Consider the following 26661-nt stretch of genomic DNA (forward strand, 5'->3'; position numbering starts at 1 on the left):
GAGTTGTTAGAAGTGTCAAGATAACCACTGAGCTGTTATCGGCTAGGAATCTGCATAGCAAGTAAGCAAGAGAGCTTAAGTAGGACAACAGAAACTATATAAGAAGACCCAAACTAGCTAGATTAGATTAGATATAGGTCCAGCTAGATCCCCAGAGGGTAGTTGAGCCAGATTAGAGACTATATAAACAGTAACTGATCATCAACCTAAGTATTAGTTGGCACGTGACGAGAAGTTCAAGCTAGCACGTGACCCCAACTAGTGGCCCTCGACAGCTGTCGACAGTCCAAGTTTGGACGCATATACATGCACAGTATATATAGTTTCATACAGATGGTTAACACAGATGTTCAGGGTATTATTCAGTTCTGCTTTCGTTCTGTCTGCCTAATAATCAATCTGTCGTGCGCAATGGAATACCCCCTACGTAAATGACTGTGAATTGGGCCAATAGTGCATTCCCAGCCTGTCTCACAGTAATGCTCAATTCAGTACCTAGGCTTGTGAATCCTCTTTGTACAAGAAAAATTACTGTTTTCCAAGAAGCATGTAGAATCCTGTAACCATGTAGTTCTCAATAACAGTTTAAAATTACATATCAATTATATCGGAACGTTCAAGACGTTTTTAGACAAACAATCCGCGTATCAAAAAAACTCCACTGTCGGATGCAAGGTCCATAGGATAATAAGGACCACCTCCACTGCCGCCATATTGTGCCGGTATAACTAAACGAGTCGCAACTGCCTTCAGTTTTGCTATTTAGAAACGCGACTTCCGTTCCCCGGATCAATTTTATGGACTTCATCACTTTATATAACTGCTACATTTTCTGCATATATTGTGTTCACGTACCAGCGTATTCACCCAGTAATTAGTTAGCTATAGAACTACAGTAATTTTACATCCCTTATATCCTGAAATAAATAAAATATGCTGCTGGGTGGCCTCCCATTACGTATTGAATATCTGTATTTAGATGATTTTCTTAGCTAGGCTCGGACAATGGCTTCGGTTAAATTATGATTTTCGTATGCAACATACAGAGAAAAAGCCGAAATTTCACTTGTATAAACCTAAAGCTAACGAAAAGATATTATGTAGTATCAAGTAATGCAAGATTTCAGATGTTGGAGACAGGTTCTATGAATAATTGTAAAACCACATTATTCTAACTCCTTTTTTGTATTTTTGGTGATCTGAGAAATTGTGTTTTTATTGTAGTTTGGGAGGGGAGTTGTTAGTAGTACCTTATTAAGTAAACGATTATGTTTCGTCTGCTTTCAGAACGGGCATTGTACGGCGAAGAAGTTAGCCGCAAACTACTTCGACTTTAGAAGATACTAAACGGAATTGAACAAATGCTACTTCCTCTAGGCTTCCCAAAATGCGAATGAAAAGTTGTTTCTATTCTAAATAGTTCCGATGTATATATAAAGTCGATGCATCACATATATTTTTACATGTATATTTCGCCATCTGCTAACTACTTAATTACTTGCGACAGTTTTAGTTTAAGCAATTTCAAAATATTAGGACAGATATGTCATCTATTCCTGGTAATGCTAGAAGGAGACAGAAGGTTCTTTTAGTTGGTTTAACGCTATTGGTTATGTATATGGTGTCGCCTGCTGGATATTGGACTGGTGAGCCAATGGTTGATGATACTGCAGGGAAAATTATCGATGAGAAAGACGGTAATTACAGGTTTCCACGCATGAGTACAAGCAGGCACAAATTTAACTCAAAGAGGCTTAGTGACTGTGAAAACTATGCCGATTATGCAAGGGTTCCTCATTTTGCGTCGGACGGGTCTTCAACTCCGTTAGGATTGCCCAATCAGCGTCCACCAGAGGATTGCAGGACGTTCAGTTCACCTTTAATCGAAGAGTTTATCAAGGAATTCAAGGGGAAGCTCAAGGATCAGGACCTTGCTATATTGTTTGAAAATACCTTTCCTAACACCTTGGATACCACCATTCTATGGCATGTTACCGCAGAGGAAAACCAAAGAATGAAAAACCATGCTGATCAGAATAGCTACAGAAATGAATACCCTGAGACATTTGTTGTGACTGGGGACATTAAAGCAGAATGGTTACGTGATTCATCATGGCAGTTAGCGGTGTATCAACCGTTTATCAAGAGGGATCCGTATATAAAGGAACTCATCAGGGGTGCTATCAACACTCAATCGCAGCTCTTTCTTCATAATCCCTATTGCAACGCATTTCACCCACCTCCTTACAGCAAGGCTACCCCAAGAGAAAGTGCTATCGATGATGTATTTCCTAAACCAAATTGGGCGCAGGTTTTGGAATGCAAGTATGAAATTGATTCCCTGGCATCCTTCTTGACTCTTTCTCGCCAGTATTATCAAAATGCTCCAGAAGAAGACATGTTTGATTTTGTTACAGATGACTGGTTATTGGCGGTGAAACGATTATTCCAAATAGTTGATAGGGAAGCTGATTCTACATTTTTCCCAGATGGTGGTCTTCACGAGTTTATGTACAAGTTCAAAAGACAGACTAACATAGGGACGGAGACATTACCATTAGATGGAAGTGGAAACCCAATGAAATCTGGTACTGGATTAGTCAGGTCTGCTTTCAGACCTAGCGACGATGCGTGTATTTTTCAATATTTCGTTCCAGGTAATGCGCACCTCGCGGTAGAATTGGAATATCTAGTTGATATTCTAACGGATTACTTGATTTACGAGAATGCAGGAAAGTCAAAGACAACCAATTACTACAATGTTGATATTGGAACTCTCATAGAAAACTCTGAGGAACGTGCAAGAAAAATAAGGGAAGGGATAGAAAACAATGCTGTATTCGAACATCCTGATTTTGGGAGAGTGCTAGCTTACGAGGTGGATGGATATGGTAGCAGGGTATTTATGGATGATGCGAATATTCCTTCTCTTTTATCTTTACCAGATATCGGTTATATTTCGAAAGACAACGAACTTTATCAAAATACCAGGGATATGATACTCTCAATGAAAGGAAACCCTTACTACATGAATGGTGTTTACTTTAAAGGAATTGGTGGTCCACATATTGGGCTCAAGTATGCTTGGCCTATGAGTTTACTAGTTCGTATACGGACATCTGAAGATGACAAAGAAATCATGGATTGCTTAAAACTTATTATGGAGAATACTGGAGGCCTTGGATTAATCCATGAGTCTATTCAGACATCTACTGCAGGTGGAACAGAATACACTCGTTCATGGTTCGCCTGGGCAAACTCTGAATTTGCTAAAACCATATTTGATCTAGCGGACCGGAAACCACACTTAATATTTACCCAGGAAGCACTTGAAAAGAAATTCAATTTGAATTCGTTTATAGCAGGAATCGCTGTGAGCTAGGTAATAGTTTTGCTTATATTTAATTTTAATGTATATTATATGGTTATGAGCAAATGAGCGCGTCATGTGATACGGTATAGACAATCAGCGTACTTGAATCTCAAACAGTTGGGAACAACATAGATTTGCATACTGCGGTATTGTCCATGGATAACAAGTAATTAGAGAAGAGCAACTCCAGATGTGGTCTAAATTATTAATTGCAGCTAACGAAACTGTTGCGGAGTTGACCCTAGACCCAAGGTTAAAGCTTTGGGTACTGCTTCCCATATCTATAGTAATGATACTGGTAGGAGTCATCCAGCAATATACAATGGTGTTACTTGGTCCCAAGGTAAAAAGTGCACCCAGGCCTACAATTACGGAGAATCAATACATAAGTAAGCCAATTGCTGTTCTGAACAATGGGGTTAACCTACATGAGGCGTCTTTCAAAATAAGACAGCAATATTTAGCACAGGTGTTATCTGAAGGAAAGTACTTGGCTTTAAAGGGCAGAAATGATTCAGCGCAGAACATTTTAACTGATCCGAATGTTTCAGATGCAATACTGAATATGGCAAAAGGCAATTTAGCGAACTACGTTCCTCAAACACTAATTATGTGGTGGGTAAACTATTTTTTTGCTGGATTCGTTTTAATGAAATTGCCGTTTCCCCTAACTATTAGGTTCAAAGAGATGCTTCAGAGCGGCGTAATGACTCCCGACCTAGATGTACGTTGGGTGAGCAGCATATCGTGGTATTTTATCTCGATGTTTGGTTTGAAGCCTGTCTATAATTTGTTGTTTGGAGATTCTAAACTTGGCGACATTGAATTGCCAATGCAGCAATTTGTAGGAGGTAGCATGCCTGGGGGTCCAACTCCAGAAGTTCTCATGAAAGATTATGCTAACGATTTAACCATTGCACAGCATGAATCAATATTTGAAGGTATAGAAGAAAGGATTTTAAATATGTATTCATGATTTCTCAGCAAAAATCCAGTAGAGTTTGAGAATTGTTACATAGCAATGATACAAAATAGCAGAGTTTTATCATCTAGAACTAACCAGTCTTGTACCTTACTATCAATATCGTCTCTTGTCGACATTTATATCGACATTTTTGACGGCGATTGTGAACTTTTTCGTGCGCTTGCTTACCACCATGAAAAGCTCATCTCCATTTTAAAAATTGTTCTACAAATACTAAGTCATAACACCTTAAACATCAAAATAAGAGAGACGAGCTGCGATGAAAACAGTTATATGTATTGGTATGGCTGGTTCAGGGAAGACAACCTTTATGCAAAGGTTGAATTCCCATCTGAACGCCTCCAAGCATCGTCCATATGTGATCAATTTGGATCCTGCCGTATTGAAAATCCCATTCGGTGCAAATATCGACATTCGTGATTCTATAAAGTATAAGAAAGTTATGGAGAATTATGGATTAGGCCCAAATGGTGCAATCGTAACGAGTTTAAATTTATTCAGCACTAAACTAGACCAAGTTATTAAATTGGTAGAGAATAAACGGGATAAGTTTGAACATTGTATAATAGATACTCCTGGTCAAATCGAATGTTTTATTTGGAGTGCATCTGGGGCAATTATCACAGAATCATTTGCTTCAACATTTCCAACCGTTATTGCGTATATTGTAGATACTCCAAGAAATTCTTCTCCAACTACCTTCATGAGTAATATGCTTTACGCATGTTCTATCCTTTATAAAACCAAATTGCCAATGATTGTTGTCTTCAATAAGACAGATGTTACAAAAGCAGATTTTGCGAAGGAGTGGATGACTGACTTCGAGGCTTTCCAAGAGGCTTTAAAGGTTGACCAGGAATTAAATGGTGAACTTGGCAACAGTTCCGGATATCTAGGTTCCCTTGTCAATTCTATGTCTTTGATGTTGGAAGAGTTCTATTCTCAATTAGATACAGTTGGCGTTTCTAGTCATACTGGTGAAGGGTTCGACGAGTTTTTGAAAGCCGTAGACAACAAAGTAGAGGAATATGAAAATTACTATAAAACTGAACGTGACAGAATCTTGGCTGAAAGAGCTGCAAAGGAACAGGCTCGGAAGGAGAGTTCTTTAGAAGGGCTAATGAAAGATCTCGGTATCAAAGACCAAAACAAAAGGGACACATCCACCAAGAATGACGATGAGGCAGAGGTTGTAAGTGATGTAGAAGAAGGCGAAGATGATGGGTTGGTACTCAGGGATGAAGATGAAGATTTAGAAAGGGAATACACCTTTGCGGGTGATGAAAGAACCACTGGAACAATAAACGATAATTATCCAGATTTACAAAGGAAGTACGAAGAAGATTTATCTAAAACAGCAAAGTCTGCGAGTAGTCAAACCGCTGAAAATATTGCCCGTTATTTGAGAAAATAGTAGTTACATAGTTAAATATCTGAAGCATCAAGTTAAAAACTAAAAATAAGAAAACATGAATACACTTAGAGACGCTCATTTATGTATAAATGGGGGGCCTTTAAACATATAATCCTTCGCAAAATCCGTCAGGAACTGTTTTCAAACCGTAAACGCCGCTCCAAGAAACTGGAGTGACAACTTTCTTGATTGCTGGGAAGGATGGCATTAATTGGGGTAATATCTCACAAGTTAATAGTGCATCCTGATGGTTATCTCCTTCGTGAATAAACATGCTGAAATAGAAAATTCCTGCAAAATCAGATGATACAGGTATTGAAGTATGCAGCAGATGGTAGCTTAATTTGAATATGAACTGTGTAGTTGAGATACCGTCCTGGAAACTGGAATCCGTAAACTTAAACAAGGACCTGTTAATCGACAACTCAGTATCCTTGTCTAATTGCAGCCTTTCTTGAAATTCTTGGGCCACATCCTCAATAGATGTGGCATCGCATGTGGCAAACGAGAACCGGGAACCTGAGCTGTCAACTTTCATGGGAACATTCGACTCAAACGCACCAACCGAATCTAGAACGAGAACCCTTTTTGGAGTCAACTCCTGTATCAAAGGTATCAACACGTACTTGCAGAATTCATTCTCATAACCTTGAAGCACCGGAGACCGCTGCTGAAGCAGATAAAGCCCTCGACTCTCATTATGGAACAGTTCTAAAGAAGCAGTGTACTTTCTGTTCGGAATATCTCGATATAAAGTAGTCTCTTGATCTGCAACATAGTCAAGCGGGCCCACAAAAGGATGCAACCAACGAGAGTCTAATTCCTTAACAAACTTGAATTCATTGGCCAATGAATGCAACACTACATCAGTAAACAGCTGAGGAACATTGCCAGCTGACACCAAAGGAATAACCAGAGTGGACATTGTCTGTAGAAATCTTGGCTTGGCTAATTACAGACTGCCAACAATGATACAGATGACCAACTTACAAAGCTACCACCGTTTTGTTTACTTTCAATCAAAACTTACTAAACATAAGATAGGGGAAGAGAAAGGGAGAGAGAGAAGCCAATCGACTCACCTACAATGAATGAAGATGCCTTCTTCTTGGGGGTGTACCTTTTCCTATCGTAAGATGGGACAAGGTCAAAATTCATTGGCGAACCAAATACCAAGTCGCCCACCTTTTATGAAGTAATGTATGCTCCCCTGCCTTTCAGATCTTTATGTATGAATAAAAAGGACTGGCGTAAGCTATTATACTGAACTGCTTGCTGGTTATTCCGGTAGATTTGTTTTCAGTTTTTGTTCACAGAAGGCCTCTAATATTAAAACGAAGCTTTCTACACATATTGCTTTTTTTAAATTTTTTTTCACCAGGATAATAGAGATGATAAACGATACTTAGATATTATATTATAGTCTAAAGAGTGGACTTAGTAGAGGGCTGAAGCTTGTTTGGGGACTGTTTTAAAGGGCCGTAAGGTACTAGCAATAAGAAGATGTCAACTAACTTTGAGAAACAGCTAGAAAAGCAAGTTGATCACTGTTCTCTGGAACAACTAAGAGATATTTTGGTTGACAAGTCTGGAAATACCAAGTTATCTAATAGGTTTAGGGCTTTGTTTAATCTTAAAAATGTCGTGGAGGAATTCGAGGAGAATCCAGAGGAAGCCAAAAAGGCTGTGATGTATATTTGCGAATCTTTCGACGATTCTAGCGAACTCTTGAAGCATGAAGTTGCATATGTGCTAGGTCAGACGAGGAATCTCGACGCGGCACCCAAGTTGAGGGAGGTGATGTTAGACCACTCCCAGCAGTGTATGGTTAGACACGAGGCTTCGGAGGCATTAGGTGCGTTGTGTGACTATGAATCGCTGCCTGCATTGGAGCAGTCTTTGAAAGAAGATCCTGATGAAGAGGTTAGACAAACGTCGGAATTAGCGATTGAAAGAATCAAATGGAGCAAGTCTGGTGCACCAAGCAAAGAGACGTTGCAACAGTCCTTGTACTGTTCTGTGGATCCTGCACCCCCTCTATCCCTCGAAAAAGACTATAATATTGAGGAGTTGAAGTCATTATTAAACAATCGAGATGAACCGTTGTTCATGAGATACAGGGCTATGTTCCGTCTGAGAGACATTGGTACGGACGAGGCCTGTTTCGCATTGGCTTCAGGATTTAACGACCCTTCTGCTCTGTTCAAGCACGAAATTGCTTATGTATTTGGCCAGATTGGTAACCCTTGCGTCGTCCCAAACTTGATAGAGGTGCTCGAACGGAATGATGAGGCCCCAATGGTGAGACATGAAGCAGCAGAGGCTCTTGGGTCCATTGCGATCGATGACGTCTTGCCGGTTTTAAAGGAACACTTGAACGACAAAGACGACGTCGTTCGCGAATCTGCGATTGTCGCGTTGGACATGTACGAATACGAAAATAGCAACGAACTGGAATATGCGCCTGCTTAGCTCTGGCATCCTCCGTCGTTTTACTAGTCTTATATGTGGGAATGTCTTGATATGTATCATAATAAACGAGTTTATTCATAATTCCAGTCGTCACGTTGTTAAGAAGCTTGATTTGCCCATTATCTTGACAAATTCAAAGTACCATTATATATATCTATACTATCACTTTTGGACGATCGCTACTGTTGCTATTTCAGAGTAAGTATGCAAGAGATTATATTCGTTACTAGTAACAAGGCTAAGTTAGCCGAAGTCCAGGCCCTTCTAAACTCTGAGTCCATGCGTTTTACTATCAGTAATGAGCCGTTGGACTTATTGGAAATACAAGGCTCCGATCTAGAAGTCATTGCGCTTGAGAAGTGCAAGGAGGCTGTAAAGAACCTTGGACCTGACAAAAAGGTCTTCATTGAGGACACTGCATTGTCCTTCGATGAGTTTGACGGTCTACCAGGAGCTTACATAAAATGGTTCCTCAACATGGGACTGCCTAAAATTGTCAGTATGCTTGCTGGAACAGACAATAAAGCGGCCACAGGTATCACTACTGTTGTCTTTTACGACGGCGAAGGAATGTATCACACCTTTCAAGGGCGCTGTGATGGCCGCATTGTTGATGCTCGCGGATCAACCAAGTTTGGCTGGGACCCTATCTTCGAGCCTAACAACGGGAACAACTTAACCTATGCAGAAATGGACAGCAAAACAAAAAATGCCATCTCACACAGATCCAAGGCATTCAAAGCCTTCAAAGAGTTCCTGCGGTTACAGCTATAGATCTCTAGTACCTTTGATTCTCTATATTATGTAGTATTTGTACCTGATCTATACAACGTATAAAACGATGGTGAAAATTTTTTGGCTGGGCAGGGCAAAAGCTGTTTTCTATGCGCATTATAACATCATCGATCCGGCACCGTTTGAATCTTCTAAAAATGTGCTAAAAAACGGGTTGAATAGCTAACATTCACAGATTATTTTAGCCATAGGTGGGACGAAAGCGGGCATAGGAGAAGCTTATATTGTATTAGAGATCCTGCATTTGTGATATCGGCGTCTTGGTGAGTTTTACGTGGTATTTAGAGCATACACTGATAGGAAGGGTCCATGTCTCAACAACTTCAACAGGCAGTGGAGATTGCGAACTCGTCCACAGCAGATCCTGCGCTGAAGAAGCAGGCTTTGGATTACGTTCAACAGATGAAGACAAGTGATAATGCTGCTCAATTGTTTGTTTCATATTTAAATGATGGGTCTACGAGTGATATAGGCAGGTTTGTTGCTTTGCAAGTGTTGTGTGACCTTGCGGGAGATCATGTCCAGAAGGGGCAGCTAGAGTTTTTAAAGGATACTGCAGTTACTATGCTACGAGAAAAGGCTGGCAGTAGAACTGCGGATCCGGAGTATGTTAGGAATAAGGCTGCGGAATGGATTTCGAGATTATTTTACTGCATGTATGGTGAAGTGAACGGGAATCTGTGGTCTAGTTTTTTTACTGATATAATTCATTTGACCGATATTTCCAGCTTAGAAAAGTCGGTTTCATCCGATTATAGTCCAGTAGGTTTAGATTATTTTCTTAGGATTTGTGCGTCCATCAACTCCGAGATTGCAGACCAGGCATTTGTTAGGTCTAAAGAGGCCCAGCAAAAAAATAACAGCTTGAAAGATACCATGCGAATTCAAGATGTGTCCGTCTTGACAAGGATATGGAACAACACCTTGAAATCCATACAGCAAGATCTGCATAAACTTGATCTTGCTGGTTTGACCTTACAGTGTATTGGTTCTTATATCTCCTGGATTGATATCAATTTAATCGTGAATCCTGATTACGTATCTACCATATATGCATACCTCAACTATCCAAAGACTAAGATAGCATGCGCACAATGTTTGTGTGAAATTATTTCAAAGAAGATGAAACCAAGCGATAAATTGCAACTGTTGAGTATGCTAAATTTGACTGATAAAGTTGTTGAGTTAGGAGATGTTGATGTGGAGGTCTACGAGCAATTAGCTAAGTTGGCAAGCTCTGTGGGATTAGAGTTGTCCATAATTTTAGAACAGTGCAATGATGATACAGCATCAGTAGAGTCACAGTCCATCGCACGAACTGCTGACCAACAGATAATAGGACAAGTTGCTCCATTGGTCTTGAGGTTTATGGACCATGAATACGATTCGGTGACTCAGCAGACTTTTCCATTCATATCTCACTATCTTGCGTTCTTAAAGAGGCTTTTCGCCCTTGGAGGTAAGCCAGGTAGTGCTGTTGCATTAAATTCCAAAAAGATCCCATTAGACCAGGATCACCAAATTTTCCTAAACAGTTTGATAACTGTTTGCATGAAAAAGATGAAAATCGATGATTCCTGTGATCCAGAAGATGTTGATGATGTTGATGAGTTCGTGGAGACTACCAGATCTAAATTAAAAATCTTCCAAGATAGTATTGCAGTCATTAACCCGCCCATTTACCTAGATCACATCTCAAAGCATATAGAATCTTCGCTATTGAAACATGACTGGAGAAGTTTAGAGTTGGCCATTTATCAGATGCACAATGTTGCTGAATCTATCAGAAACAATCTTCTTGGCTTAAACAAAGCGGGGATTGCACAGTCACAGCCAGCTCAAATGATGACAAAATTTATGGATGCTGTTTTAAACAACAACTCAATTTTTAATTCAAATAACCCCCTGATCCAAATTTCTTTCTTTGAGTTAGTTGTTAGGCATTATAACTTTATTGGCAATACTGGTAAAAATGAGGTAACTTTACTCACTATATTTTGTACGCAGTTCGGTATGTTCAATAATGTGGAAAGAGTAAGACTAAGGAGCTGGTATCTATTTTCCCGTTTAATCAAGATCACCAAACCTAAACTCGATAATGAGACGATATCTCAATTATTATCAAAACTTGCACCTCTATTGACAATCAAGAATTTATCTGGAGTCACCAATGATAATGACGTTGATACCACTTTTGACAACCAGCTGTATATATTTGAAGGCGTTGGAATGCTAATTGGTGCAAAGTCCACTGACGATTATGAAATTCTTGATGGTGTATTAACGTCATTGTTTTCTGATTTAGAATCTTGTATTTCGACCACTGTCAAAACTCTAGAGGTTGTCTTGCAAGCGCATCATGTTTTAATGGCTATTGGCACCATTGCTCGTGGTGTTCATGCAGGTTTGGTCCCTGAAAATCAGATTAATAATTCGCAAGTTACTTCAGCTCTAGTACACAAGTCACTAATTGAAAAGTTTTCCAATATTGCTGAAGTGATTTTGGTTACGTTTTCCTATTTCAATAAATATGAGACAATCAGAGATGCTGCAAGGTTTTCTTTTGCTCGATTGACCCCAATCTTAAAGAACGATATTATTCCATTTTCCAGTAGATTAATCTCCATATTTCTAGAATCTGATTTGAAAAGTATTGAAATGAATGACTTTTTAGGATTTCTGGGACAGATGGTGCACACGTTTCATACAGATGACAACTGTTACCAGTTATTCAACAATTTGTTCACACCTGTGATCAAGAAAGTATTTGCGCTAATTGCACAGGTTGAAGAGGAAGGTACGGTGGCAGCAGCATCTGGTTCAGCAGCAGCAGCAGCAAAGGGTGGGAGCGTTAAAAACGTAGTGGTAACCGATTCTTTTAGGGATAAAGTTCAGCTAAAAAAGGCATATTACGCATTCCTACAGTCATTCGTATCAAACAATGTTACTTCTCTATTACTTACTTCAACTAATAGAAATATTCTACCGATGATATTAACAGACTTGTTAACATATAGTCCTGAAGAAATACAAGAGACCTCAACAATGAAATTGGCTTTGAATGTCTTGGTTAATTTCGTGAAGTTTTTTGGAACTGGCAGATGCTCTGATGAAAAGGACCGTAACGCTAATAACTTTGAACCGCTCGAAGGGTTAAATGAATTCTTTATTGCTAAGGCAATCCCATTAGTTTTTGAACTGCCATTCAAACCAGAATATGGTTTCAATGTTGAAGATGGTAGCTGTCGCGTAATTGCATCAGATTTGTCTCGCCTATTGAAGTCACTATACGATATTAACGGTGAACTACACAGTAATACATGCGTAAAATTTCTTACTGAGGCGTACTTTTTACAGATACAGTTTCCACCACAACTAGCATTGGAATTTGTCCAGACGTTGGCAACGGCTAATGAAAAGCAGTTCGAAAAGTATTTTATAAATTTTATTAAGTGCATGAAGATCTGATTTTGAAGACACTATCACAAAGCTTGCCCCTCTTAGCCTGGTAAGACAGAAACTCAGGAATCCAACCTAAAACAAACGTCTTGTTAAAAAACCAAAAAGGTGTTAATAATTAAGAGAGAACCTTGCCTATTGTTTAATATTATTTACTGCATCATAATAAACACTATTATTCAATGCCATCGTTGTTATTGGGATTTCGAAACTTAGATTTTTCAATACAGAAATATCTCGCATTTTATTTGAAATCAAAACTACGATAGGTCTGTTTGCTCTCCAAATGAGCTACATGACACGCTGTAATTTTATATATCAGGAAAGCATAATCTTTTCAATTGAGAATTACTGAATATTTAGTTGGTTGGACGGTAAAGCATCTTTATGAGATCACGTGAAGAGTCACTGACAACGTGTTTCCAAAGGTGGCAAATTTTCTGGATTAAAAACTCATCTGACTCTCAACCGGGTCTCTGTCAAGTACCAAATATCTAGAGCAACGAATACCTATTTTTCAAGTCTTTACATCATTTGAGAAGGTTATCTACCAGATTAGGCGAGGCTGCACGTTATATCGAAGTTAGCTTGTCAGTTTTCTAATTTTTTAAACCAATATTTTCCAATATTAATTGGCTCATTTACTGTGTACAATGCCGTTGGGACCAAGCGATCTGGAAGGAATGAAGAGCGAGCAACAAGGACCACAACATGTTACTACTTCTACTGAAGATGGTCCCTTGCCATCTGAAGTTGACAAGAAGAATGATTTACTGAAGTTTGTTCAAACTATCAAATTGAAGCAGTTAAACTCGAACAAGCACCAGGATGTTGAGTTTCAGAAAGGAGATTCGAATGCTACTACCAAGTCTATGAATATATCTTATATGGCGGAAGGATCACCACCTTTTTCTATAGAATATAAGCCAGGCTTATCAAAGAAGCAGAGTGTTTATTCAGTTAGTGAACTACTCAAGCTGCAGAATAATATCCCGGATGATGTTACCAGCAATATACTTCTCACCCTGCCAAAAAAGAGCTTTTGGAGGTTAAGCGGAAGAGGATATCATGAAGGGAAGCACAGCCATAATCATGGTGGAAAGGACAGTGGTTCACATGACAAGAAAAGTTCTAGGAATCGTAATTCTAGGAATAATGGCAGGCGCAACAACCAAAATAATAATGGTGGTAATTTGAGAAACCCTAACCATGATTCTTCTAAGGAAGTCAGTAGGGATGAGTTGCTTGCCATGGAGGAGGAGTTGCAGCCAACTGGGAACTCCATGGCGGATTTTGAAAAGTGGAGGGCACAGGTAAAGGAACTTGAACGAAAGAAAAAGGGACTTCTACGTTCAGAGCTTAAACAGGAGGACAGTATGAAAGCGACGACATCTTTGTCTGATTTCTTTAACTTTAAAAAGGAAGAAAGCTCTGCTTTTGAGGAATTAGAACCATCTAAAACCAGCTCAGCTACGCCGAAGGGATCGTCTTCGAGATTTTCATCCTTCTTCAGTAACGCATCAATATCTGCTGTTAGTGCTGCGCAAGAAAGCAACAAATCTGTCCCTGCCAACTCTCATCCCGAACCATCAACACAGACTAGCAGTTTCAGGTTGATGTCTTTGTTCAACAAAGAAGAAAAGTCTGATAACTCTCCAGTTAATTCACCAAGCACACCGGGTACTCCTGTTACAAGTCCGCAAGAAAAATCACAACATACACAGCAGCAGCCGTACGCCATCCAAACATCGAACTCTCCAGAGCAGTCTAATCAATTTTTCCAAAGCTTAATGACCAAGGGAAAGACTGGTACGATATGTAATGAACCTTCTGGGCAAAATGGGTCACATCCATCAAACTCTCAACATCAAATACTAGAGAAAATAGCATATACCGGGCCTCAACAGGTTTCTGCTCCTCCAGGCCTGACCAAGGCAAATGGGCCATCTGCAATTGTTCCCACGGTACCCCCCTCTGGCTTCCCGCTGCATTTTACACACCCACATATGATACCACCAATGAATAGCCAAATAGCCATGCCACCTCCTGGTTTTCAAACTTTTGCTATGGCTCCACCACCTGGTATGTTTAGTGGAGCAACAATAAACGCTGAACAAGGACATCAAAGTCAGGGCCCACCATCCCAACAATCAGAACCACTACAGTCTCAACATCAACCACAGCAACAGCAACAGCGACAGCAACAACAACAACAGAAACAGTCTCACCATCAACAACAACTGAAACAACAACTGAAACAGTCTCAACACCAACAACAACATCAACAACAGGAGCAACAGGAACATCTTCAGCATCAGCATCAACAATCAGAACAGTCACACCAATCTGCCCAGCAACAAGAACAACTTGAATATCGTCAGCAGCACCACCAACAGTCTCAGCAGACACAGCCATCGGTGCAGCAGCAGTCAAGTGGAAATTCGAATAAACGCTCGCAACACACAGTGCCATCACAATATATGCCAGCACCAGGTGGGTTACCCCCACTGCAACCACCAATCCAAGGTAATCAAAACCAATTTACACGCCAGCAATCGGCAGCATTCGTCCCATACGGTCAAAAGATGGTTCCGCAACCACCTGCTGGATTTGCACCATATGGGCAAAACATGATGCCTCAGCCGCCAGCAGGATTTACTCCATATGTTCAAAAGATTTCGCAACCACTTACTGGTTTTAATCCATATGACCAAGCCATACCCCCTCAATTACAACAGCAGAAAAAATAATTCTGCTAATAACTTTGCCATACAGTATTAATAAAATGTTATCAGATCTTCCTCAATATTATCAATTTTTATCCATTGTATACAATTCGTATTACTATTACTATTTTATAAATGAATAAAGTGAAGCTACGTCCTATTTTTCTCATAGTTGTGAAATCTTCACAGCTAAGTTTAACAGTTGCAAGTGTTCATTCGTTCCATTGGCTAACCTGGAGTCTGTTTCAAATAACAACAGGAATAATTTATTTTTGAATTCAGTATCCAGTTCATCATTTTTGACATAGTAATCATGCAACTGCGAAATGACGGATGCAGCGCACCACCCACTTTTAATGAAACTATTAACGTAGTTGATGATTTCTTTCAAATCTTTAGATTCAATTTTATTCACCAACTCGAGTAACACAGGTTCTGGAACAACACCAGCTAATTCTTCTACTTGAGACGTAGTGATCTCTGCGTTATCTAAATAGGCAACAGCCTTCGCTACTGACTGCAGCAATGTAATGCCCTTTCTTAAGTCACCCTCAGAAATATCCAATATCTTGTCCAAGGCACCATCTGCAAGGGTTAAAGACTCTTCGGAAGCGATATATTGTAACCTAGTCAGCGCGTTTGAGTTATCCAGAGGCTTGAACCTAAACTTGGAACATCTGGAGGCTAAGGGATCGATGATTCGAGTAACATAATTACAAATTAGGCAAAATCTTGTCACATTTGAGTAAGTTTCCATCGTCCTACGTAAAGCACTTTGAGCATCAGCTGTCATAGAATCAGCCTCATCTAATATAATGATCTTGTATGGAGGACATGGATGTCTTTCTAAGTCTTCTTTGGAAGGAGTTGTAACGGTCAATCTTGCAAAATTCTTGACTTTTTCCCTTACGATAGATATACCACGTTCATCCGAAGCGTTTAGTTCCAAGACTCGAGTTTTCATCAATTCTGGACCAAAAAGTTCCTTAGTGAGTGCTAGGATAGTCGAAGTCTTACCAGTGCCAGGCGGACCATAGAATAACATATGGGGCAGATTTGCAGATTCCAAAGTCTTCTTTAAAACCTTTACTGTGTGACTTTGAGCAGTAACATCTTCCAATTTTTTTGGCCTATACTTCTCAACCCATGGCTTGTTCTGTTCAATCTCATCTAAACGATTGTTCAGATGTTTTGCGTTAAAAAAGGGCTCCGTTGTCATGGAATTAGAGAATCAAGATCTAAATAATTTCCACAAGTTTCCTTGATAACCTTCTTTTATGTAGCTCTTTAAATAAGTGGATTTGGCGTTTACTGTTGAATCCGCTGAACCTCATTTTTTCATTTAAAGCTTGCGCTAGCAAATTGTAATGACAATTTATCCCTCACTGAAAGCTCATCAGAATGAATGATAATAATGACTGGTTAGATGAATCAGATTTGGTTTATGGAGAAAATGGAGGGAATCTTTCTGAATCTCAAGAGTTAAGGAAACTAAAGCGTATTCATTGGAAAAGGGGATATCGTGATGGTGTCTCTTCAGCAAAAGAAGAAGCATTACAACAAGGATTTGATGAAAAGTTTCCCGATGGTTGCAAGTCAGGGTTCCAAGTAGGTGAAATAATTGGTCGTATGCAAGTTCTAAATTCTCTATTTGGAGACGAAGACGAAGATCTGAGACAAGATTTCCACTTAGCATTGAGGGAACTTAGAATATCTAATGTTCTTACACGGTCTAATTTTGATAATGAGATGAACATACTAGGTTCCAAGCCGGCAGTAATTTCAAAATGGGATTCGATTTTAGTGAAGTACTCTGAGAAATACTGTGTCTGATCTTAAAACTTAATGCTGATAAATATAGGTGTAATACGTACGAATATTTGTAATATATACGGGTTCATTGAATTGCTTACCAGAAGGAACACCATCCAATATAATGCTGACACAAGTTTTCAACTGATGTAGCTTGCTGAATTAATTTATCCACTTGTTCCGGTACATTCAGCTCATGGGAACTGCGGAAGTCATTACCAGTAAGCTTGTCAGTTATTCTTTTAAGAACTAGAGTTGCCCTAGCATTTCTAATTTCCACCCTTTGTTGAACCTCCATTCGAGCTGCTTCTTCCACTGTAATCACACCGTTTCTTAGGAGCTCGCTTGGATTGGTTAAAGGTAGCTGAATTCCAGTTTGCTCCGTAATTGCTTGGGTTGGCAAATCGAACCCCCAATTAATCAGAGGGTCATGCGCAAATGCTTCTAAGATCGCCATCAGAGATTCCTTGTTATCCCGCAGAACCTTCATAACATTTTCACAAGTTATACGGAAACTGCCCTCAATTCCACTAACTTCCATCGCATAGGTCAGCATTCTTGTCAATCTGAAGGGAACCTTTTCTGGATATTTCTCCCTTAAAATCGCTGCTTCAAAACAATCGCCGAAATCAATGTGAACAACTTTTCCTGTTATACGATCCAACATAAGATTGCTTGGATGACGATCACCTAAACCTAAAATATAACCAACCATAGACATGACTGCCAAGGATCTGGTATAGGTCGTTCTTCTTTCAAGCCAAGATTCAGATGATCTACTCTTTAACCATAAAACTTTATAAAGATCCTGACCTTTTGTATTGTCTAATGCATAAGTGAAAACTTCAACTTTTTGTAACAGCGTTAAATTATCATAATCAGGTGCCATTTGTAGCATTATTCTATGCTCCAAATTTAGCTGAATTTTTCTCGACTCACGATATTCTCTAATCAACACATGAAAAGTGTCGCTGTTTGGGACCCAGCCTAATAAGCCAGACTTTGGGGATAATGGAATAGCAGGGTATTTTTGAATATCTAAATGTCTGCGGAAACATTCAGGATCATTTTGCAAAAGAGTGTTCACCAAGCCAAATAGCTGCATCACCAAGCTATCCTGCCTGATATCTTCATGCCCCTTAAGCGCATACTGGTAGTCCTTGCCATCACTTCCCTTAATCGACAAACGACGTGGTCTCTGTTTTGAGGAAATGACAGAAAAGACAGGTTCAAAATGAGCAATACGAACAATTGATCTTCCGGTGTGATAGGTGCCAGGAACTGTAAGTTCGAGGTTGTGAGCAGCAAGCAGTTTAGGTGAAACATGTTGCAAATCTAACGTCTGTAATTGGGGTAGTTGCCTACTGATACGCCGAAAAACATTGTAGTAGATATCCCAAGCTTGGTTTAAATTGCTGATATCTTGAGTACGCTTGTAATTCATAACCCACTCATAGGCATCGTTTAAATCTCTTCCAAAGGAATTCTGGAAAGATATCTCTCGCAGTGTCTCTGGACCTCTTTTTAACATTTCGTGAAGTGGTTCCAATGTAGCAAACATTTTCTCAGTATTGTGTTCTCCAAAAAATTGTCTGCTAGCATCTTCTAGACCCTCATACCATAATTCGTGCCATAAAACGGCAATCCTAATCAATTCATCACTAACTAATTCCGCCTGCTCTACTAAATTTGAACTGTGCATACGCATTTTCTCTACAATTGATAATGCAGCTCTTTGCCTTGATACAGACTCCGACTTAATCGCCACTGTAAGAGGGAATACTAGAGCTTGAGGATGTGCTTTGCCCAAATCTGACAACAAAGATAACAATGACCTGCTAACAGTTTGATTGGGTTGATGAATTCGGGAGATTAATTGGGGAATTACTTCCAACCAATTATCAATCTTGATTAAATTAAATCCCTCATGCATTGCTTGAGCTGCCTCTGGAATACCACCAAAGGTAAACCATAAAGTCAACAACCTTAAGGTATCTTGGAGAGAATTGGACTCTGATAATGAAATAGAGTGGAAAAAACCTTTGATTGCAGGAACTACATGCCGTTGAACCAATTCTGGATGATAATCAACTCCATTAACATTAGATGCTTCCAAAACAAAAGTGGTATGCTGCGTGCCACCGTTGACCTGCAACTGAGTATCGTTATTACTTTTCTGCGCTCTCTGTTCTTCTCTCACCCTATCTGTCATCAAAGATATCACTTCAAAATTAGCCAATGCCCAATTATGCCATGCTTTATACCATATATTATCAAAATGTGTAGCCAATAAATAAGAGCCCAAAATAGCATCCGGGGTTTCAGTTCTCCAGTTAGGCTGCAACATTACTCTCCATTCGCCTTGTTTCAAAAAGCAGCGGGCTAACAACTTGGTGTACTCTTCAGTATGATTTGGAGGGACAATGCTGTTTTTGGAGACACTCTGCGCTATCATATTACTTGGATCAAGACCTAAATCATGTGCCATCCGAGAAGTAAAACTTATTAAATGACGCAAAGCATCTTTCCGCGAGCCAGTTGCCCAGATATATTTTAATTGAGCATAAACAACAGGAGGTGGTGCTCTGGCAGTGTTAGGATGTTCTGGATCACCACCCTCTTCCAATAAGGAATTCAACGCTTTTTGGGCCAAACCCATTCTGCCAGACTTCCGACATAGATTAGCAAACTTAATCCAAACCTGCATGTCTTGTTTTGGTTTTACAACCAACGACCTCACCCTAAGAATTCTTTGCCAAACGTCAACGTTTTTCTGGCAGCCTAATAATCTATGATTCCATGTTTTCCTCATCATTATACGCTTTTCTGAAATCTGAGGCAACTTCTTATATTGGATTATTTCCTCCAACTCAGCAATCATTTGAGATCGTACTACAACACTGTAAGCCCTGTTATAACTTTCATTAACCAAAGCTGACATCTCTGTAACTAGTAAATCTCTAGCCAAAAAAATATGTTCAGCCGCTTTTTCAAAATTATTCCTGTGCAAACACAATATTGCATCAAAGAATTCTTTATCAGGGGATTGAGGTTTCATAACATTAATGTACTTTTCAATTGAATCCCATTGGGCTAAACCCCAGGCTGCACCAGCAGCCAATGGAGCAATTATTCTCTTAATTTCAAGTTTAGATGTCATCCATTTATCAGCTGCCAATTCTGACAGCTGCTCCCACTCACCAAGAGCGTGTAGAGACCTCATCTTTCCCATAGTAACTTCAATGGTATCCTCACCTGCAGCTTCTCTTTGATTATAAGCGTTCAAAGCATCATCCCATCTTTGCAGCTTTTCATACCATGTTTCTTTTAGTTGTAAATCGTGATGCTGCTGAGCATGTTTCAATATACCAATTGCGGCATCTGTCTGATGCAATTGGTTGTTTATACTGATCAATGATTCAATTGTAGAAGTGCTGGGTTCCTGAATAAATTCTAGTTCTTTATAGTGTAGAGCCTTTGCATATGCATGACACCGCTGAGCATACTCCCCCAATGTAGGAATAGATATGGGCAAAGACTTATCATCATGTTCTAAAAATTCCACCAAATTCAACAGTGTTTGATGTATTTCAGGGGGATTATTCGGGGAAGAAAGAGCAGAACATAGAGACTTAACAAGATCCTCCTGATATTGTGTATATAATTCAGTCCAACAACTTGCAAAAGAAGCATTGAATAACTCCCTAGCTAATGGATAATAAATACCCGCCAAACCAGAACATGCTCTTAGAGCATGCGAAGGGGACTCTTTTAACAGTTGAATAGAAAGTCTTCTAATCCATTCTTGCCAATCTTCCTTTGTACGTTGTTGACTACAATCCCAGGCACTCTTCAGCACTGTTTGATTTACCGGCAGTTTTCTTGACAGGACTTCTGATTCGGTGATTTCCTTATTTGATACATCAAAATCCTTGTCCACTACTATTTTAGTTGGGAGAGGTTCATTGTTTAATAATTTTCCTACCAATTGGTCATATATACTGTGCTGAATATGCCCTTTAACCAAAGTTTTGTTAATTATTGGCACAAAAACTGTAAAATCGGTGTTCAATTGTAATAACAGTAAACTTAAGGTATTCATAGTAGCCCTGATCAATTGCTGATCCGAGGTACTGAGGACACGAATCATAGTCTGAACAATTCTTGAAGACATTTCAGACAAGTTGACATTTTTGGCCAACCTTCCTATTGTTACAATAGCGGCCTTATTCAGATTTCCGCTACTATATTCACACATCCTGACAATAGATGGGATAACCAAGTGCACGTAATCATCCAAATTAGATCCAAAAACAACAAGTGATTTTAGAATTCTAATAGATACTATTTTCTTATTAGAATTATCTTTCTCTAGAACATCCAAAAACAACGTCAAAGTCGTCGGAATATAAGGCTTAAATTCTCCCTCAAGAGATTTTGATATGGATTCAATCACAGATATTATGGTGATTTGCAATTTTATAAATGGGAAGAATTCCTTGATGACTTCAAAAATTTCATCAACATAAGGTCGTATATGTTGCTTAACTATTGCAACCATAACTCCTAGTTGCTGAAAGTAAAACTCCAATATCGAAGGTGGACAAGTTCTCATAACATTAATCATACCTGGAATTATCTGTTTGAGAAATGAAACACAACGAAGACCTAAAGTTTGAAAAATATGCATTACCGCTTGAATAACAGCAGTGTGATGGGAGGACAAAGAATGGTCTTTAAGAATTTTCATCAATGTGTTAATCACCACTGTGGGATAGTATTCTTCGTTAGAAGGGGACATGCCTTGCATTAACAAAGCCACATCTATAGAAGGTGCGTTTTGTTCGACAGAGATCTGAGTGCTTGATGTTCTCTCTACTTCTCGATGTTTATATGGATCTAGAGCACCGAGAATACCAATTAATCTAACAGTTTCTCTTCGAATACCTTGAGAACTTTCTGCCTTCAAAATCTTAACAAGGATGCCAAGAAGTTGAGGGTAGTCGAGTAGTGGATTAATAACATAACCTGAAGATGAAGCTAACTGTCCCAGAGTTTTCAGAGCAGCTCCCCGTTTAAATGAATTCGACTGATCCTGAAAATTATTTATTATCAAAGGCATCAATTTGTCCAAGTAATCTTTCATACTCTCACCTCCTACAACAGCTAGTTCACCCACTGCCTTTAACGCAGTAGATGCAACAGCAGACGAATTATCCTGGCATTTTGGTAACAATACATCTAATATCGGTTCAATGTAAGGCCGCGTAACATCCTTGCTAGAACTGATCAAAGTACAAAACATAGATGCACTTTCTTCTTTTTTTCTGGTCATGCTTGAGTGTTTCAATTCTGTTAAAAGTTGAATTAGGGTTTTTCTCAACGATGGAACAATATATGCAGGATTCACCGATGATAACCTACCAACAATTTTCATTGCTTCCATTTGAATTGCAAACACCTCGTCATTCAACGCCATAAATAGTAACCTGGCATTGTCAGGCTGGGATAACTGGGGATCGAAGCTGCTGTCCAAGTGTTTCAAAATTTCAAACCGGATTTCTGCAACAGGATCAGTTATAGCAACAGTCAACAATTTACTGAGTACCTCAGCCACTGCGTTCAATGCATGCAAAGAAGATTGCTTACAAATATGCTCTTTCACAAATAAATCACAAGACGTTAAGGCAGCCAATTTTCTAACTTGTGGGTTTTCATGTTCGATGTAAGAAATGGTCACATATCTAACCAACTCAGTTAAAGAATATTTGTGATTTATTGTAGTTAACATCCGTAAAGCTTGCGTTAGTATGATAGCGTCTTGGTTATTATCATTAATATCGTTCGTCTTACGTAACCAGGATTGATCTCTGTAGTTCCTGGCCCTGTCAGCCGAAAATTGTTTGACTGGGGTTGGTGAACCTGGAGGCCTAAATTTGTCTCCCGATAAGGAATAACATATCAAATCAAGTAATTTCTCATTTATTAAGGCTTCTAATGCAGGAATCTCTTCATTTAATGTTTCCAGGGTATCTTGCATGTGGTCACTTAAAGGGCAAGCGAGCATCAGGTCCAGTAAGTCGCTGTGCAAGTACTTAGAAATTGCAGGACCAACGGCACATGCTAATTTTGCAATGCAATAAAATAATTCACTCTCGAAGTGTTTGCGGACTTTATATTTCGTCATGAAACCATCTCTAGTATTGTCTAAAATTGAATCCATATATGGAGCAATACTCGAGCGGACTTCATAGGCAATATCTCCAATTGAAACGAGTATGGCGGCTTTATCCGGATTGTTTATTAGGTTAGAGTGCATGTTCTTAAGAAGAGTCAAGTAATGCACCATAGTGTTGTCCAAGTAGGTTTCGGTAAACAATCTTGGGTCAAATGAGGCAAGGAGAGGCAGGATTGCATACAATTCCTTCCTAATAACAGCAGATTTATGATCCTTATACCTCATGGTTGTATCATAGATTTCATTGAACTTCTCATGCAAATAAGGCCCCTTTAGAGATACTAGCTCTCGGTAAACGAGAAGAGTGCCGTGAACAGCCTCATTTGTACTCAAATTCAGCCCATATGTACAGCCTTTAAATAATCTCTGAACCCATCTATTGGTTAATATAGAGTCTCGATCATTAATAATAGCCAAACAATGACTTAATGTAATTGCAGCGTCAGTTCTAATTACCAGCTTCGTATCTCTCAAGGCCCTCCAAATATTATCCAATATGGAGTTCAAATAAGGATACAGGAGGTACGGAGAATTATTCGCGATTGCCGTAATAATTAACAATGATGCATGCTTCCTGTATTCTTGCTTTGAGTTGGAAGAAGAACTTTCCGGGGATGTTGTTAACCATTCAATACAAGTTTTCACCTCAAATTCAACAAAGTCGGAAGTAAGTGTACCACCAGGAACGGCTAATTTACCCAGCGTCGTTGCTGCAGACCGCATAACATCAATATCACTTGAAGGTATTAAAACCCGCAAATAATTCGCTAATCGGGATGTCTGATTAGGCAGTTCATCCGTATGAGAATAAAAGTCTATAAGCGTATTAACCGCTAGTACACCACCTAACTTTTCATTCGAATCCGAGCCATGTATCAATTCAAAAATCTTGTTATTCAATTCATTACTGAACCTCTGGAAATGCTCTGTAGACACCTCCCTTGCCAAAGAGATCAAACTATTTTTTAACTCAAATGAGGCTGCTTTGCGTTCCTGGCTATTATTACTTTTCAATCTATTGAAAATCACAGTAAACCCAGTAAAGCTAATATCAGATTCCCCCTCAACACTCCCTTGAGTAGCGGCTGATTTTGTTATATCCCCGGAGGTTCCATTGCCGACTGCTGCAGAAGAGGCACCTGCTGTGCCAGCAGCAGAAGCAGATTCAACGAATAAATCATCAGTAGAGGTAGTTATCGAAGTTAACCGCTTCTTGGACTTGTCTCCTTTTCTTTTCAGCATATTAATAACAAGATTAAACTCTAGGCTTGGATATATGATCACTCTATAGGTATGTATATTGACTTCACGTTCACGTGTAGTTATAAATTTACTAGAACTGACCAGATTTAAACTACCGAAGAACCTCTATCTCTCGACAACAGCCGGGTAACAAGGATCCCTCCCCCTTCTTAAACTCCAAACCCAGTCGTCCGCTTGAAAGAAGTTTAGATAAGCAGAACTATCCAAGTTCTCAAAGTGATATCTATTACTATATAGATCACCTGTTCTCAGATGCAAGCTTAATTTGTGGTTCTTTTGTTCTTCAAACCTGAATATTGTTGTTTTCATAAACAATCCTTTGTAGCTCAAAGCTGGAACGTAAGCCAAAAATGGCGACTCCTATATATACACAGGGGTGAAATGGCATTATCAAACTTGATAAGACGGAATATAAACATCTAATTGAGAATGCCACATAGATCCTAGTTCTTTAGTTTAGTTGATTCGCATACCGCACTGAAATCTTAAAATATCATGAACAACGGAAGGCCCCATTTTAAACCCCTTTTCTGGTTACCTGCCATATATACAACTTCAACATCAATCGACACACGATCTACTTTAGACTGGACAGAAGAGTTGGAATCAAACAATCTGCTCTAACGAATTAAGAATGTCATATCTCAATAATCATGCGGTTGTGATGGATAATGGTACAGGTTTAACGAAGTTGGGTTTCGCAGGAAACGACTCGCCCTCATGGATTTTCCCAACAGCCATTGCCACTGCACAACCCTCCAACAGCAGCGGTAAGTCAACTGGAGGAGGTAATACTAGCTCACAATCCCAGGCTAACACCAGTTCTGGTGTTATAGGGTCATATTTTGGAAATTCTACATCAGCGACGTCTTTTAATAACTTTGCTTCATCGCTGCTCCTCTCAAATAATTTAGCTGGCAAGAGAGGTACGGAAGATCTAGACTTTTATATTGGCAACGAAGCACTTACTGCTGCACAAGGACCAGCATATTCGTTGAGTTATCCAATCAAGCATGGGCAGGTTGAAAATTGGAATCATATGGAAAGATTTTGGGAGAATTCTATTTTCAAATACCTGAGGACGGAGCCAGAAGATCACTTCTTCCTATTAACTGAACCGCCATTAAACCCTCCAGAAAACAGGGAACAAGTTGCTGAAATCTTTTTCGAGTCGTTTAACTGTGCTGGATTGTATATTGCTGTACAAGCTGTTCTTGCGCTTGCCGCATCCTGGACTTCCTCGAAGGTTACTGATAGGTCTTTGACAGGGACTGTTATAGATTCAGGTGATGGTGTTACACACGTTATACCTGTTGCAGAGGGCTATGTGATTGGATCAGCTATCAAAAATATACCAATTGCTGGTAGGGATATAACCTTATTTATCCAATCGCTATTGAGAGAGCGCGGTGAAGTCGATACCTCTCTAAAAACAGCTGAACGTATTAAGCAAGAGTACTGTTACGTCTGCCCAGATATTGTCAAGGAATTTAACAAGTTTGACAGGGATGTTGGGAAGTTTTCACAATTCATCATTGAAAACCAAGGAAAGACTCAGAAAAAGATTGTTGATGTTGGATACGAAAGGTTTTTGGCTCCTGAAATATTCTTCAACCCGGAGATCGCATCTTCAGACTTTCTTACCCCATTACCAACCATTGTTGACCATACAATCCAGGCTTGTCCAATTGATGTTCGCAAAGGTCTTTACAGCAATATTGTATTGTCTGGTGGATCTACGATGTTTAAGGATTTCGGTCGTCGTCTACAGAGAGATTTGAGATCCATTGTTAATGATCGAATTGCCCAAAGTGAATTGTTAAGCGGCACAAAGTCCACCGGTGTCGACGTACAGGTTATTTCCCATAGAAGACAAAGAAATGCTGTGTGGTTTGGTGGCTCATTGTTAGCACAGACAGCCGAATTTAAAAGTTACTGCCATACAAAGAGAGATTACGAAGAATACGGTCCTGAAATTGTTAGAAACTTCAGCTTATTTAATATGTTGTGATATTCATCCTAATCGTCGAAGTTCGGGCTCACTATTCTTGTGTATGTGTGTAGAGGTATATGTGTTGAAAACACTTCAGCACTATTAATAAACACATGTATATTAGCGTTATC

The 26661-nt window shown here is 39.4% G+C and overlaps 12 protein-coding genes across 12 annotated transcripts, besides 1 other annotated feature; 9 read left to right on the top strand and 3 right to left on the bottom strand.

Annotated features, from left to right (window-relative positions):
- Window positions 1-274: part of a sequence feature (soloLTR fragment) that runs on past the window's edge.
- Window positions 275-1543: 1269 nt separating this feature from the next.
- Window positions 1544-3382, top strand: Ecym_3142 (glycoside hydrolase family 125 protein; the record flags this gene model as incomplete). The annotated part of the gene is made up of 1 exon (XM_003645414.1): window positions 1544-3382. The coding sequence occupies one exon, from the start codon at window positions 1544-1546 to the stop codon at window positions 3380-3382; it is 1839 nt and encodes a 612-aa protein (XP_003645462.1).
- A 181-nt stretch (window positions 3383-3563) lies between these two features.
- On the top strand, window positions 3564-4349 carry EMC3 (ER membrane complex subunit EMC3; the record flags this gene model as incomplete). The annotated part of the gene is made up of 1 exon (XM_003645415.1): window positions 3564-4349. One exon carries the CDS (start codon window positions 3564-3566, stop codon window positions 4347-4349), a length of 786 nt encoding a protein of 261 aa, XP_003645463.1.
- Window positions 4350-4617: 268 nt separating this feature from the next.
- Window positions 4618-5772, top strand: NPA3 (GTPase NPA3; the record flags this gene model as incomplete). The annotated part of the gene is made up of 1 exon (XM_003645416.1): window positions 4618-5772. One exon carries the CDS (start codon window positions 4618-4620, stop codon window positions 5770-5772), a length of 1155 nt encoding a protein of 384 aa, XP_003645464.1.
- A 100-nt stretch (window positions 5773-5872) lies between these two features.
- ADD66 (Add66p) lies at window positions 5873-6697 on the bottom strand (the record flags this gene model as incomplete). Its single annotated transcript, XM_003645417.1, has 1 exon — window positions 5873-6697. The coding sequence occupies one exon, from the start codon at window positions 6695-6697 to the stop codon at window positions 5873-5875; it is 825 nt and encodes a 274-aa protein (XP_003645465.1).
- A 578-nt stretch (window positions 6698-7275) lies between these two features.
- Window positions 7276-8244, top strand: LIA1 (deoxyhypusine monooxygenase; the record flags this gene model as incomplete). Its single annotated transcript, XM_003645418.1, has 1 exon — window positions 7276-8244. One exon carries the CDS (start codon window positions 7276-7278, stop codon window positions 8242-8244), a length of 969 nt encoding a protein of 322 aa, XP_003645466.1.
- Window positions 8245-8448: 204 nt separating this feature from the next.
- Window positions 8449-9018, top strand: HAM1 (nucleoside triphosphate pyrophosphohydrolase HAM1; the record flags this gene model as incomplete). Its single annotated transcript, XM_003645419.1, has 1 exon — window positions 8449-9018. One exon carries the CDS (start codon window positions 8449-8451, stop codon window positions 9016-9018), a length of 570 nt encoding a protein of 189 aa, XP_003645467.1.
- A 330-nt stretch (window positions 9019-9348) lies between these two features.
- LOS1 (Ran GTPase-binding protein LOS1) lies at window positions 9349-12507 on the top strand (the record flags this gene model as incomplete). The annotated part of the gene is made up of 1 exon (XM_003645420.1): window positions 9349-12507. One exon carries the CDS (start codon window positions 9349-9351, stop codon window positions 12505-12507), a length of 3159 nt encoding a protein of 1052 aa, XP_003645468.1.
- A 644-nt stretch (window positions 12508-13151) lies between these two features.
- On the top strand, window positions 13152-15248 carry EAP1 (Eap1p; the record flags this gene model as incomplete). Its single annotated transcript, XM_003645421.1, has 1 exon — window positions 13152-15248. The coding sequence occupies one exon, from the start codon at window positions 13152-13154 to the stop codon at window positions 15246-15248; it is 2097 nt and encodes a 698-aa protein (XP_003645469.1).
- A 142-nt stretch (window positions 15249-15390) lies between these two features.
- RFC2 (replication factor C subunit 2) lies at window positions 15391-16443 on the bottom strand (the record flags this gene model as incomplete). Its single annotated transcript, XM_003645422.1, has 1 exon — window positions 15391-16443. The coding sequence occupies one exon, from the start codon at window positions 16441-16443 to the stop codon at window positions 15391-15393; it is 1053 nt and encodes a 350-aa protein (XP_003645470.1).
- A 182-nt stretch (window positions 16444-16625) lies between these two features.
- On the top strand, window positions 16626-17057 carry YAE1 (Yae1p; the record flags this gene model as incomplete). Its single annotated transcript, XM_003645423.1, has 1 exon — window positions 16626-17057. One exon carries the CDS (start codon window positions 16626-16628, stop codon window positions 17055-17057), a length of 432 nt encoding a protein of 143 aa, XP_003645471.1.
- A 76-nt stretch (window positions 17058-17133) lies between these two features.
- TOR1 (phosphatidylinositol kinase-related protein kinase TOR1) lies at window positions 17134-24516 on the bottom strand (the record flags this gene model as incomplete). The annotated part of the gene is made up of 1 exon (XM_003645424.1): window positions 17134-24516. One exon carries the CDS (start codon window positions 24514-24516, stop codon window positions 17134-17136), a length of 7383 nt encoding a protein of 2460 aa, XP_003645472.1.
- Window positions 24517-25171: 655 nt separating this feature from the next.
- ARP3 (actin-related protein 3) lies at window positions 25172-26548 on the top strand (the record flags this gene model as incomplete). The annotated part of the gene is made up of 1 exon (XM_003645425.1): window positions 25172-26548. One exon carries the CDS (start codon window positions 25172-25174, stop codon window positions 26546-26548), a length of 1377 nt encoding a protein of 458 aa, XP_003645473.1.
- Window positions 26549-26661: the final 113 nt, after the last annotated feature.

Source organism: Eremothecium cymbalariae, chromosome 3 (genome assembly GCF_000235365.1).
Source record: "Eremothecium cymbalariae DBVPG#7215 chromosome 3, complete sequence".
In the NCBI taxonomy this organism is placed as follows: Eukaryota; Fungi; Ascomycota; class Saccharomycetes; order Saccharomycetales; family Saccharomycetaceae; genus Eremothecium; species Eremothecium cymbalariae.